The following is a 14,758-nucleotide window of genomic DNA, read 5'->3' as shown; positions in this document are numbered from 1 at the left end:
CTATTTACGTTATATTAGGCACTACCCCTTTATGCGAACGATGAGAGGCTGAATTTAACCAGTTCTACCTACAAATATTTTCTTACTCTCTGTGCTTCATTTAAGCGTAGTTTCGCGCTTTAAAGTTTGGTCATTTCATACAAATATGAAAACAGATTGCCTTAAAACTTATAACTGAAATTCGCCAATGATATTTATGAAGTAAGCACTGGAGCAAAGTTTACAGTTTAACATGTGCAGACCTCTGAACAGCATTTCGGAGAAATGCAGAAACTTGACAGAATAACATCCAGAATTAGTCTCTCTCTGCATTATTGATACTGAATGGATGCAATTTTATTAAGCTGGAATATTTTCTGTGTTTTTGTTTACGCTATTCGTTTCTTCCCATCTACTTCCTACAGTAAAAACAATTCGAACTAGGGAAAATGATCCTTTAAAATCTTTAAAATTTCACGGCCAATCTAGCTTCATTGGTTTAAAATTTACTGACGGTCGTTCCAAGACATCTGACTAGCAATTACGTTAAGTCCAGATCGTTAATATTCGCGTAGGAACTGTTTGGATTTAAGATGTTTGATCGGAGGTAAAGTTAATTACCGATGCTGTCTGACACTGAGGGTACATAGCCATTACGGAAATATTTATACAGCTGTTCAAGAAAGATCGGAAACCTGAAAATACAGATTTACATTCCTTGTGTCTGCATACAGGAGTTGCTATTATATTAACATCTCTTGCTCTCAGTTCAACACACGCCGCTGCGAATCTGAGCCTTAAGTGAAATTATAAAAGATTGCTCTAATGCAAAGGATAAAGTGATTATGATGATGTGCTATCCATTCTCGAGCATTATCTGTATTTCTTCTAACGTCTTCCCATTTGTTTCTGGAACAAAGAAATAAACGTAGAGTGATGCGAGCAGAGCGCATAACGAGAACACGAAGAACGCTCCGTAGTTTCCAAGGGCATCTGTGATGTCTCCGAAAAATCTGGTGACCAGGAAGGACATGAACCATGACACGAAGGCAGCCATCGGCATTGCGACGGCCTTCAAATTCGGAGCGAACACTTCACCCGCTACGGTGAAAGGCAGTCCTCCGTAGCCTGGAACAGACGACGGGCGTCGATAAATAAGACATAAGGCGTTAAACACCCAGCTTCTCAATGGGAAACGAGCCAATAAATGTATCTACAGTAGCTGGGAGTAATCTGTCTTACTGAAGTAAAAATTAAGCTACACAATGACAAACACACAACCGAAACAGAGTATGCTCAAACCAACACACTAACAGCAACACACAAGAACTGAAGCTGACAGGGGGTGTAAACGGAATGGCGTTCAGTAAAAAAGTACCAATCCTTACACATTCCGACTAATTCATTTCAATACCCTATTTATTCTTATATTGTTCCTATTGGTTTGTCACACTGCTCCTAGTCGTCTCCCTAAAAAATTTTTGTCCTATTAATCTAAACATCTCCCTGGGTACGGTTTCCTCTCTCAAATTTCCCAGCATATTTAATACTTTCTTACCTGTGGCCATCTGTTGACCAACACATGTAGAATCGAATTTCAAATATTTTTTTTGAAAAATAAGTCGTTTCAGATCACCCAAAAGCTACCGATGGACTTCTATTGACTGTAGTCTCCGATCAAATGATATTTGAGTATCTACAGTTAACTAAGCATTCTACCGATTTTTGTTGCAGTAAATAGCTTTAAATAATAGAAAGAAGCAGAAAAAGAGAAGAAAGAAGCAGAAAAAGAGAAGAAAGAAGCAGAAAAAGAGAAGAAAGAAGCAGGAAAAGAGAAGAAAGAAGCAGGAAAAGAGAAGAAAGAAGCAGGAAAAGAGAAGAAAGAAGCAGGAAAAGAGAAGAAAGAAGCAGGAAAAGAGAAGAAAGAAGCAGGAAAAGAGAAGAAAGAAGCAGGAAAAGAGAAGAAAGAAGCAGGAAAAGAGAAGAAAGAAGCAGGAAAAGAGAAGAAAGAAGCAGGAAAAGAGAAGAAAGAAGCAGGAAAAGAGAAGAAAGAAGCAGGAAAAGAGAAGAAAGAAGCAGGAAAAGAGAAGAAAGAAGCAGGAAAAGAGAAGAAAGAAGCAGGAAAAGAGAAGAAAGAAGCAGGAAAAGAGAAGAAAGAAGCAGGAAAAGAGAAGAAAGAAGCAGGAAAAGAGAAGAAAGAAGCAGGAAAAGAGAAGAAAGAAGCAGGAAAAGAGAAGAAAGAAGCAGGAAAAGAGAAGAAAGAAGCAGGAAAAGAGAAGAAAGAAGCAGGAAAAGAGAAGAAAGAAGCAGGAAAAGAGAAGAAAGAAGCAGGAAAAGAGAAGAAAGAAGCAGGAAAAGAGAAGAAAGAAGCAGGAAAAAAGAAAGAAGGAAAAGAAGAAAGGAAAAAGAAAAACAGTGATGGACTCATGAACTTTTGCAGTTTTATGAGGTAACATGCTAGTGATAAGGAGTAACAGAAGGTTGGAATTTAGCGCCAAGTTGACATCAAGGACACTGAAAAGTCTCCACTTTAGTTGGATGGAAAGCTTATTAGAAACGATCTATTTAAGAAACAGTGGCATTTCTTTAGAGAAATTTGAGGTAATCACGGAAAACAAATCTGGATGACCGGACGAACCGCAGAACTCCACGCAGAGAGCTGTGTGTTCCATTACGGAAGACTGAATAGTTGCGTTTACGTAATCTATCTACAGGTGCAGGTTGGCTATCATTTTAAATATCCAATAATGTTAACTTGCATACTACCGAACACATTCTCCTACAGACAAACTTTAATAATCCTGCGTAAGCTGCGAATATGCTGAATTATTTTTCAACGGGTATGCCGGTACTGACCTGGAGTATAGACGAAGATGTAAAAAACAAGGGCAGTCAGCGGAAGCCAGCCGATGTCCTCCGTGTTGTGGCCCGCTTCGCTGAGGTAGAAGAAAGCCCCAAAAACTGCCTGGAACAACATTTCCTTCGGCAATGTTATCAATCTCTAGAACAAAACTTGGGGAGGGAACAATTAAAGTTTACTTTCTTATTACGATGCAGTTGGATTTAATACCGCGAAAAATAAACATTACGTTATGATGACTGGACGAATTTGGTAGCGACAGCAATTAAGCTGCGAATTTAATGAATGACTTATTTCAGTGAATTCTAAGAAATTTATTAAAACTGAATAACGTAGAAAGACTGAGGAACAAAACTGGCGATACATTATTAGAGCCATACGTGTTAACACAGGGATCAACTGAGGCTCGTTATCACCGCTTTCTGAAGCACGTACTGCCTATCTTGCTGGAGGATGTACCATGTCAGTTCTAGATTGTCACCTGTGCTTGCTTGCTTACTGTCTAGTCACAAAATGACTACCTGTTGAAAGCCTGAATAACCACCTTTTGCGAGACATGCAAGAAGAGAGTAATGTGGTTTGCATAGTACCGACAGGTGTGTAGAGCCAAGACGACTCCCGTGTCCTGGCCAGCTGGGCTTGGATCCTCTGTTTAGAATCGATGGCGCGAACAGCGCGATCGATCGGTCCCACAGATTGACTGTGTGAGTCTGAGGGATTCCGTTATCTGGGAATTAATGTAAATTGATCCTGGTGCTCTTTAAGCACACATGTAAGCTGCGAGCTGAGATACGTTGCGTTGTATTGCTGGTATGTCACTGTGCCGAGGAATTAACTGCATGTAGGAATGGAGACGGTCCGCAAGTACAGATGCATGCTTGCGTTTATCCACTGTGCCATCCAGAATGCCACCAGAGCAATGTCTTCCAGCCTAGATGCTTTCGACTATTGTTGCAAGGTGTTTGCTTTCAGTCTTTTCACGCCATACACGTCAATGGTCATGTGTCCGATGGAGCATAAAACGATTCGCCTGGAAAGACCACCTGTTACCAATCAGTGGGCGTCGAGTTGCAGTACTGGCGTGCAAATTCCAGCTTTCGTCGCCGATTTACAGCAGTCAGCATCGGAGCATGAACTAGGTGCCCGGTGTGGAGACCCATACACAACGTTTGCCGAAAGGTCGTTTAGGAGACACTGTTGGTAGCGCCTTTGTTTATCTGGGCGGTATCTTGATCAACTGTTGCACGTCTATTCGCCTGTACACATCTGATGCCATCGTTCACCCTGTCATCTATTGCCCGTGTTGCACTATTTTGCCTCGGCAACGAGTTTTGGTTAGTGTCATTTTGCCTTGCGTTGTATGCTTCAACTACTGTGGCATATGAACAGTTAACAGACTTAGCCATTTCGGAAACGCTTCCACCCTTGTCCCGAAAGCCAATGGTCATGTTTTGAACGTCTGATCACACTGTTTCCGCATAACAGCGACTACACTGTTTCCGCATAACAGCGACTGCACTGTTTCCGCATAACAGCGACTGCACTGTTTCCGCATAACAGCGACTGCACTGTTTTCCGCGCCCCGTCCACACGCTTTATACAAGGTGTTACAAAAAGGTACGGCCAAACTTTCAGGAAACATTCCTCACACACAAAGAAACAAAATATGTTATGTGGACATGTGTCCGGAAACGCTTACTTTCCATGTTAGAGCTCATTTTATTACTTCTCTTCAAATCACATTAATCATGGAATGGAAACACACAGCAACGGAACGTACCAGCGTGACTTCAAACACTTTGTTATAGGAAATGTTCAAAATGTCCTCCGTTAGCGAGGATACATGCATCCACCCTCCGTCGCATGGAATCCCTGATGCGCTGATGCAGCCCTGGAGAATGGCGTATTGTATCACAGCCGTCCACAATACGAGCACGAAGAGTGTCTACATTTGGTACCGGGGTTGCGTAGACAAGAGCTTTCAAATGCCCCCATAAATGAAAGCCAAGAGGGTTGAGGTCAGGAGAGCGTGGAGGCCACGGAATTGGTCCGCCTCTGCCAATCCATCGGTCACCCAATCTGTTGTTGAGAAGCGCACGAACACTTCGACTGAAATGTGCAGGAGCTCCATCGTGCATGAACCACATGTTGTGTCGCACTTGTAAAGGCACATGTTCTAGCAGCACAGGTAGAGTATCCCGTATGAAATCATGATAACGTGCTCCATTTAGCGTAGGTGGAAGAACATGGTGCGCAATCAAGACATCACCAACAATGCCTGCCCAAACGCTCACAGAAAATAGGGATTGCACAAATGCGTGCGGATTCTCGTCAGCCCACACATGTTGATTGTGAAAATTTACAATTTGATCACGTTGGAATGAAGCCTCATCCGTAAAGAGAACATTTGCACTGAAATGAGGATTGACACATTGTCGGATGAGCCATTCGCAGAAGTGTACCCGTGGAGGCCAATCAGCTGCTGATAGTGCCTGCACACGCTGTACATGGTACGGAAACAACTGGTTCTCCCGTAGCACTCTCCATACAGTGACGTGGTCAACGTTACCTTGTACAGCAGCAACTTCTCTGACGCTGACATTAGGGTTATCGTCAACTGCACGAAGAATTGCCTCGTCCATTGCAGGTGTCCTCGTCGTTCTAGTTCTTCCACAGTCGCGGGTCATAGGCTGGAATGTTCCGTGCTCCCTAAGACGCCGATCAATTGCTTCGAACGTCTTCCTGTCGGGACACCTTCGTTCTGGAAATATGTCTCGATACAAACGTACCGCGCCACGGCTATTGCCCCGTGCTAATCCATACATCAAATGGGCATCTGCCAACTCCGCATTTGTAAACATTGCACTGACTGCAAAACCACGTTCGTGATGAACACTAACCCGTTTATGCTACGTACTGATGTGCTTTATGCTAGTACTGTACAGCAATGAGTCGCATGTCAACACAAGCACCGAAGTCAACATTACCTTCCTTCAATTGGGGCAACTGGCGGTGAATCGAGGAATTTCAGTACATACTGACGAAACTAAAATGAGCTCTAACATGGAGATTAAGCGTTTCCGGACACATGTCCACATAGTATTTTTTTATTTGTGTGTGAGGAATGTTTCCTGAAAGTTTGGCCGTACCTTTTTGTAACACTCTGTATACCCTCCACTGTTAGTGCTGCCGTCTGTGAGTGGTTATTGCATGTTAACGTGTAACATAGGCGGTGGTCACGTTTATGTTACTGGGCGGTATAATTACTATGTTGTATGTGTAAGAAGCTTTTGTATCAGCCGGCGCGTTGGAATCGTCAATTTCTTGCTTGAAGAGTAGTGTTAGTTTTATACCCTTTTCGCTTTACCAAATTGTTTAGAAGGGTTTCGTTATCAGGAGAGTCGTTACTGTGGAGTCAAAGTTTGGCAAAGGTACCATCATCTCTTCGAATGCTGACTACAATAATTTTTGTTCCATGTTGGTGTTCTTTAGGTGGCTTGTGCCGAGATGTAGCACACCCATTTCTCTTACTCTCTGGAAAGTTCAGCTTTAGGGAACAGTACAGATATTTGGTTGGTTTGCTTCCTAATCCATGCGCTGGCAATGTTGAGGTCTGAGAGCGGCTGGCGGTAGCGTGGCAAAATATTTTTACCTCCACTCAAGAAGAGGAACCAGTAACGGCGAAGCCACCAACCACAGCCACCAGCCTGAATAACTAATGAAACTTTTCTATAATTCACTAACAAAATTGTTATTTAAGGGGGTCAGTCTGACGTGCGAATCAATAGTGCAGCGAGTAATTTTCTTATTCAAGCACTCCGATTGTGAAACCAGTAATTTCTATCCGTGGCGGTGGCAGTGGCGGATACACAAAAACCTCAAGGAAGGGGCGCTAAAGATATCTTGAGCTACCTTTACTTTTACTGTAATAAAAGATAAGCAAGTCACATGCTAAGTTTAACAAAGTTTTATTTAAACTGATTTTATGTACACATAAGACATTTCCAGGGGCAGATGTGTACTCTGACCACAATTTATTGGTTATGACCTGTAGATTAAAACTGAAGAAACTGCAAAAAGGTGGGAATTTAAGGAGATGGGACCTGGATAAACTGAAAGAACCAGAGGTTGTAGAGAGTTTCAGGGAGAGCATAAGGGAACAATTGACAGGAATGGGGGAAAGAAATACAGTAGAAGAAGAATGGGTAGCTTTGAGGGATGAAGTAGTGAAGGCAGCAGAGGATCAAGTTGGTAAAAAGATGAGGGCTAGTAGAAATCCTTGGGTAACAGAAGAAATATTGAATTTAATTGATGAAAGGAGAAAATATAAAAATGCAGTAAATGAAGCAGGCAAAAAGGAATACAACGTCTCAAAAATGAGATCGACAGAAAGTGCAAAATGGCTAAGCAGGCATGGCTAGAGGACAAATGTAAGGATGTGGAGGCTTATCTCACTAGGGGTAAGATAGATACTGCCTACAGGAAAATTAAAGAGACCTTTGGAGATAAGAGAACCACTTGTATGAACATCAAGAGCTCAGATGGAAACCCAGTTCTAAGCAAAGAAGGGAAAGCAGAAAGGTGGAAGGAGTATATAGAGGGTCTATACAAGGGCGATGCACTTGAGGACAATATTATGGAAATGGAAGGGGATGTAGATGAAGATGAAATGGGAGATACGATACTGCGTGAAGAGTTTGACAGACCTGAGTCGAAACAAGGCCCCCGGAGTAGACAACATTCCATTGGAATTACTGACGGCCTTGGGAGAGCCATTCCTGACTAAACTCTACCATCTGGTGAGCAAGATGTATGAAACAGGCGAAATACCCTCAGACTTCAAGAAGAATATAATAATTCCAATCCCAAAGAAAGCAGGTGTGGACAGATGTGAAAATTACCGAACAATCAGTTTAATAAGCCGCAGCTGCAAAATACTAACACGAATTCTTTACAGACGAATGGAAAAACTAGTAGAAGCCGACCTCGGGGAAGATCAGTTTGGATTCCGTAGAAATACTGGAACACGTGAGGCAATACTGACCTTACGACTTGTCTTAGAAGAAAGATTAAGGAAAGGCAAACCTACGTTCCTAGCATTTGTAGACTTAGAGAAAGCTTTTGACAATGTTGACTGGAATACTCTCTTTCAAATTCTAAAGGTGGCAGGGGTAAAATACAGGGAGCGAAAGGCTATTTACAATTTGTACAGAAACCAGATGGCAGTTATAAGAGTCGAGGGACATGAAAGGGAAGCAGTGGTTGGGAAGGGAGTAAGACAGGGTTGTAGCCTCTCCCCGATGTTATTCAATCTGTATATTGAGCAAGCAGTAAAGGAAACAAAAGAAAAATTCGGAGTAGGTACTAAAAACCATGGGAAGAAATAAAAACTTTGAGGTTCGCCGATGACATTGTAATTCTGTCAGACAGAGCAAAGGACTTGGAAGCAGTTGAATGGAATGGTCAGTGTCTTGAAAGGAGGATATAAGATGAACATCAACAAAAGCAAAACGAGGATAATGGAATGTAGTCGAATTAAGTCGGGTGATGCTGAGGGTATTAGATTAGGAAATGAGACACTTAAAGTAGTAAAGGAGTTTTGCTATTTGGGGAGCAAAATAACTGATGATGGTCGAAGTAGAGAGGATATAAAATGTAGACTGGCAATGGCAAGGAAAGCGTTTCTGAAGAAGAGAAATTTGTTAACATCGAGTATAGATTTAAGTGTCAGGAAGTAATTTCTGAAAGTATTTGTATGGAGTGTAGCCATGTATGGAAGTGAAACATGGACGATAAATAGTTTGGACAAGAAGAGAATAGAAGCTTTCGAAATGTGGTGCTACAGAAGAATGCTGAAGATTAGATGGGTAGATCACATAACTAATGAGGAAGTATTGAATAGGATTGGGGAGAAGAGAAGCTTGTGGCACAACTTGACCAGAAGAAGGGATCGGTTGGTAGGACATGTTCTGAGGCATCAAGGGATCACCAATTTAGTATTGGAGGGCAGCGTGGAGGGTAAAAATCGTAGGGGGAGACCAAGAGATGAATACACTAAGCAGATTCAGGAAGATGTAGGTTGCAGTAGGTACTGGGAGATGAAGCTTGCACAGGATAGAGTAGCATGGAGAGCTGCATCAAACCAGTCTCAGGACTGAAGACCACAACAACAACAACAACAACAACAACATGTACACATATGTAGATGTCTTATGATGTAAATAAGTTACAATTGTGGTTCTCTTCCTTTAATGATTAATTCTGTGCGCCTATTCTTTCTGGCAAATTGGTTAATTACATCGTCAATAGGACGATCAATATTTGGGTGAGTATTCACCAGATCTAAGTCATCAAGTCTCTTCTCTTCCATTGTAGACGTCAGCCATGTCTTTGTACGCCACGATGTTTAAAAAATTCTTTCTACTGTAGCAATAGATGCAGGTAGGCAAGCAAATATTTTGTACAGCGTGTGTAGGATAGTCAGATCTGGGACACACAGACAACGCTTACAAAACAGAACCACGATCATTAAGGGCGTATATGCTCGTTTGCTTGTATTTAAGAATCTCTCACATTAGTCACTTTTAAATCAAAAAGATGATTCTTCAAATAACGGTAGTTTAGTTAAGCACTGATTCAATTTATGTGCCACATCATTACCGTAATGTTTCAGTAGGTGTGAGGGCAAAAGTGTTTAATTTTAAACGATAAATGTTTTCTTCAGCAAAACGTTGGTTCAAATGGCACTGAGCACTGTGGGACTTAACATCTGAGGTCATCAGTCCGCTAGAACTTAGAACTACTTAAACCTAACTAACATAAGGACATCACACACATCCATACCCGAGGCAGGATTCGAACCTGCGACCGTAGCAGTCGCGCGGTTCCGAACTGAAGCGCCTAGAACCACTCTGCCACCGCGGCCGGCATCTCTCCGTCTAACTCTTCCGTAATTACCTTCGCTTCTTTAACAATATGAGCAAAGTGGATATCAGCATTAGCTTTCATGCCGTCGTACACCTTGAGCGTCGAATCTAATTTTGCTATTGCCATCGCGACGTCCAAGTCTTAAGATTTTGCTGACTGGATGTGTTATTCTCATTATGTCACTTAGTGTAACGGAGTGATAATACACTCGCTATTAGACAGAGCTCGTTGCTCTATCCCTACAACACTATTTCTTTAAGAACTTTGCAAACTGTTCCGAGATCAGCTACGAATTCAATAACAGCATCATGTTACTCAACAATGTGACTGCAGCGAGTGTTTTAGGTGACTCTTCAATGTTACGAACCGCTTGTTAGACGCTGTAAGGAATGATACCACCTCAACAATACCAACTGAATTTTTGACACTTTTAGCTTGCAACTGCTAGAGACAGCTGGTTGAGCTTATGATTTCGACACGGTGCTACTTGCGCGTTGATAGCTGAAATCTATTACTTACAAAAAAGCTATCAGTCTTTTTTAAGTTTTATTGGCAGATCTAAATTTCAGCTAGAAATTAGCCATTCTCAATGCACTATCATTTTAGATCAATGCATGTAATGCATGTCGGTCGGGCTTAATCCATAGTTCATTGAATACTCAATGAACTGTGGATGAAGCCCGATCAACAGGCATTACATGCATTGATCAAAAATGATAGTGCATTGAGAATGGCTAGTTTCTAGCTGAAGTTCAGATCTGCCAATAAAATTTAGAAAGGACGATTGATAGCTTAAATATATTATTTACAAGTAAATGTAACAGCCGCTGCGTGCAACAGCATTCTGCATTGAAGGTAACCTGATTCTTTTTTATTGGCGCCACATGTCTCTCCTTAGAATCGTAGAACGTAATACTTCACCGGTAACGCTACGCTCTTCATCGTCAATGTTTCCACTGTCTTTATGGACGTCAACGAAACCCAAAAACCTTTCGAGTAATTTGCCGTCGCCACAACATACCTTGCAGCTAAACTCAGTTGGGCGATATGCGCTGTGTCCGTAGTCTCGTCGAAGATTATACTGTGATAACGAGAATCTTTGATTTCCTCCAGTATTCTCGATAACACCACTGTTTCACAGCATGAAATAAAATCGTTACACATTGTTTTACTTATGTAAGTGGCGTTCGCTTTAGTGGTCTCAAGGTGATGTTTCTGAGGAAGAGAAATTTGTTAACGTCGAGTATAGATTTAAGTGTCAGGAAGTCATTTCTGAAAGTATTTGTATGGAGTGTAGCCACGTATGGAAGTGAAACATGGACGGTAAATAGTTTGGACAAGAAGAGAATAGAAGCTTTCGAAATGTGGTGCTACAGAAGAATGCTGAAGATTAGATGGATAGATCACATAACTAATGAGGAAGTATTGAATAGGATTGGGGAGAAGAGAAGCTTGTGGCACAACTTGACCAGAAGAAGGGATCGGTTGGTAGGACATGTTCTGAGGCATCAAGGGATCACCAATTTAGTATTGGAGGGCAGCGTGGAGGGTAAAAATCGTAGGGGGAGACCAAGAGATGAATACACTAAGCAGATTCAGAAAGATGTAGGTTGCAGTAGGTACTGGGAGAAGCAGCTTGTACAGGATAGAGTAGCATGGAGAGCTGCGTCAAACCAGTCTCAGTACTGAAGACCACAACAACAACACGACGTAGGTAAATTAGATGCCAGTTATTATGCCAATTATTATTGAATAAACACTTTATTCGCACTGAAAAATGCAACACCAGTATAGTTAGCACTAAACACACACTGTCACTCCGCATATTTCTAATATCACTAAGCAAAACAATGACTGAAGTACGTGGTAATAGCCTATAACCGCAATTCACTTTTTATTGCTTCGAAGTTATCGCGACGATTGTAGCTTTCAGACTGACTATCTGGCAGCGACTCTGCTTCCCTTATACATGTGGCTCGTTTCGAGAACAGAATGTTCGGTTCCAGACTTTTATGGAGTGCGAAATCATCTATGAAAGCAACAAGCCAATATATACCTTACGAAGTATAATATAAGCGCGAGTTTCCAAAGATGACGTCATCCGGTAATTTTGTGTGTGTGTGTGTGTGTGTGTGTGTTCTCTATTCCGTTTCTTTCTAGTGCATTCGATAGAGGGCCTATATACAGGGTGTTTCAAAAATGACCGGTATATTTGAAACGGCAATACAAACTAAACGAGCAGCGATAGAAATACACCGTTTGTTGCAATATGCTTGGGACAACAGTACATTTTCAGGCAGACAAACTTTCGAAATTACAGTAGTTACAATTTTCAACAACAGATGGCGCTGCGGTCTGGGAAACTCTATAGTACGATATTTTCCACATATCCACCATGCGTAGCAATAATATGGCGTAGTCTCTGAATGAAATTACCCGAAACCTTTGACAACGTGTCTGGCGGAATGGCTTCACATGCAGATGAGATGTACTGCTTCAGCTGTTCAATTGTTTCTGGATTCTGGCGGTACACCTGGTCTTTCAAGTGTCCCCACAGAAAGAAGTCACAGGGGCTCATGTTTCGGATAGCCCAAAGCAATCACACAATCATCGAAATATTCATTCAGGAAATTAAAGAGGTCGGCCGTGCGATGTGGCCGGGCACCATCTTGCATAAACCACGAGGTGTTCGCAGTGTCGTCTAAGGCAGTTTGTACCGCCACAAATTCACGAAGAATGTCCAGATAGCGTGATGCAGTAATCGTTTCGGATCTGAAAAATGGGCCAATGATTCCTTTGGAAGAAATGGCGGCCCAGACCAGTACTTTTTGAGGATGCAGGGACGATGGGACTGCAACATGGGGCTTTTCGGTTCCCCATATGCGCCAGTTCTGTTTATTGACGAAGCCGTCCAGGTAAAAATAAGCTTCGTCAGTAAACCAAATGCTGTCCACATGCATATCGCCGTCATCAATCCTGTGCACTATATCGTTAGCGAATGTCTCTCGTGCAGCAATGGTAGCGGCGCTGAGGGGTTGCCGCGTTTGAATTTTGTACGGATAGAGGTGTAAACTCTGGTGCACGAGACGATACGTGGACGTTGGCTTCATTTGGACCGCAGCTGCAAAACGGCGAACGGAAACCCGAGGCCGCTGTTGGATCACCTGCTGCACTAGCTGCGCATTGCTCTCTGTGGTTGCCGTACGCGGTCGCCCTACCTTTCCAGCACGTTCATCCGTCACGTTCCCAGTCCGTTGAAATTTTTCAAACAGATCCTTTATTGTATCGCTTTTCGGTCCTTTGGTTACATTAAACCTCCGTTGAAAACTTCGTCTTGTTGCAACAACACTGTGTTCTAGGCGGTGGAATTCCAACACCAGAAAAATCCTCTGGTCTAAGGAATAAACCATGTTCTCTACAGCACACTTGCACGTTGTGAACAGCACACGCTTACAGCAGAAAGACGACGTACAGAATGGCGCTCCCACAGACTGCGTTGTCTTTTATCTTTCACATCACTTGCAGCGCCATCTGTTGTTGAAAATTGTAACTACTGTAATTTCGAAAGTTTGTCCGCCTGAAAATGTACTGTTGTCCCAAGCATATTGCAACAAACGGTGTATTTCTATCGCTGCTCGTTTAGTTTTTATTGCCGTTTCAAATATACCGGTCATTTTTGAAACACCCTGTAGTAACAATGAATTTTAGAGATCTTCTCGAAAGATATACAAAACAGTTTTCCGTACCAACTCTTATTACGTGTAAGGTATGGGAAACTACTATTCCGATATTAGTAAAAATATTGTTGTGAGTCTCTTAACAACATTTTTATTGAGAATTTACTATGAATTACTATTATTAATACTTGATCAACTGATCACTCTCGACTAATCTTCACACTTGCACTCACTACAACTAGGCCTTTTTACTTACTCATTCTTCAGTCTTAATATTTCTGCTTCTGAATGCAAACTAGCTTCCTATTTGACGGATAGTCCGTATTTATAACTACGTATCGAAGGTTCTCTGTAAGAGAACAGAATATTCTCGACTTTCTCGAACAAATGCCAGACAGAATAACGTATCGAGATCACTAGAATGGCCACGACTTTTCTCGTATGTATGTGTTAGCTATCTATGTGCCAGACAGAAACGTGTAAAATATGGTAACGCGGACGCGCGTACTACATCGGAAAGTACAACTACTCGATAACTCTATTCAGTCGAGTCGACTGACGAAACAAACGAATAGCGAGCGGGCTGACTAGCGAGGGCGGCCCGTTTGGCAACGCGCTCGGCCACGCAAATGGGGTGGGAGGGAGGGAGGGAGGGAGGGAGGGAGGGAGGGACGGCAGAGGGCGCGCGCGGCGCGCGCGGCCCGCGCGGCCCCATATTTGTCCGCCACTAGGTGGCGGGTGAAACGTACCAATGATGGCCCCTTGAAGCGTTGCGCCTCTTCTTTTAGTGTAATCGCATTTTTTGAAGTAATGGGACTTAAGTTCCAGTAATTTATTTCCAGGGAAACAATCTGGTATAAATATTGGCTTTTAAGCTTCATGGATTAACGTCTGACACATTATAACGGGTTGTAAGCTCTGTGGTTGATATGTTGAGAAATTATTCCATTCTCTGATGTTCAGGAAGTAAATACCGTTGGTAGAAGCAGATGAGTTGCCAACGTGAAAATATAGTTTGTCGAAAGGGAATATTTGTTTGTTTTGACTAAGAAGTCTGGAAACGTGTCTATACAAGTAAGAACTGACAATTTATCAATAGGCGAAAATTCTACCAACCGACTGCAATCGCAATGGCAGAATTTAGTAATTATTCCATTTTTAAACTTGCCAGCGTCGAAGAGCTAATTGTTATGGCAACATTATTGGACTCTAGAGTCGCTGTCGCCTTACCGCAAGGTGTGTAGTGTGTTGTGACTATTTTCTCGAATGATGCACGCTGTCGACTGCACGGATGGTTCATGAGGTTTTGAATAGG

General features: G+C 42.2%; 1 protein-coding gene across 1 annotated transcript in view; it reads right to left on the bottom strand.

The window, feature by feature from the left end:
- Nucleotides 1–519: 519 nt before the first annotated feature.
- LOC126176135 (facilitated trehalose transporter Tret1-like) overlaps nt 520–14,758 on the bottom strand; it is a 73,901-nt gene continuing 59,662 nt past the window's right edge. Inside the window, exons 4-5 of the mRNA XM_049923273.1 lie at nt 2,836–2,944; nt 520–1,107 (exon numbers count right to left, since the gene is read on the bottom strand). Coding sequence (XP_049779230.1) covers nt 836–1,107; nt 2,836–2,944 — 381 coding nt within the window. The 3' untranslated portion in view covers nt 520–835. The remainder of the gene's footprint in view (nt 1,108–2,835; nt 2,945–14,758) is intronic.

This window comes from Schistocerca cancellata, chromosome 3, assembly GCF_023864275.1.
Source record: "Schistocerca cancellata isolate TAMUIC-IGC-003103 chromosome 3, iqSchCanc2.1, whole genome shotgun sequence".
In the NCBI taxonomy this organism is placed as follows: Eukaryota; Metazoa; Arthropoda; class Insecta; order Orthoptera; family Acrididae; genus Schistocerca; species Schistocerca cancellata.
The sequence above is the reverse complement of the archived record's forward strand: the minus strand, read 5'-3'. Positions and strand labels throughout refer to the sequence as shown.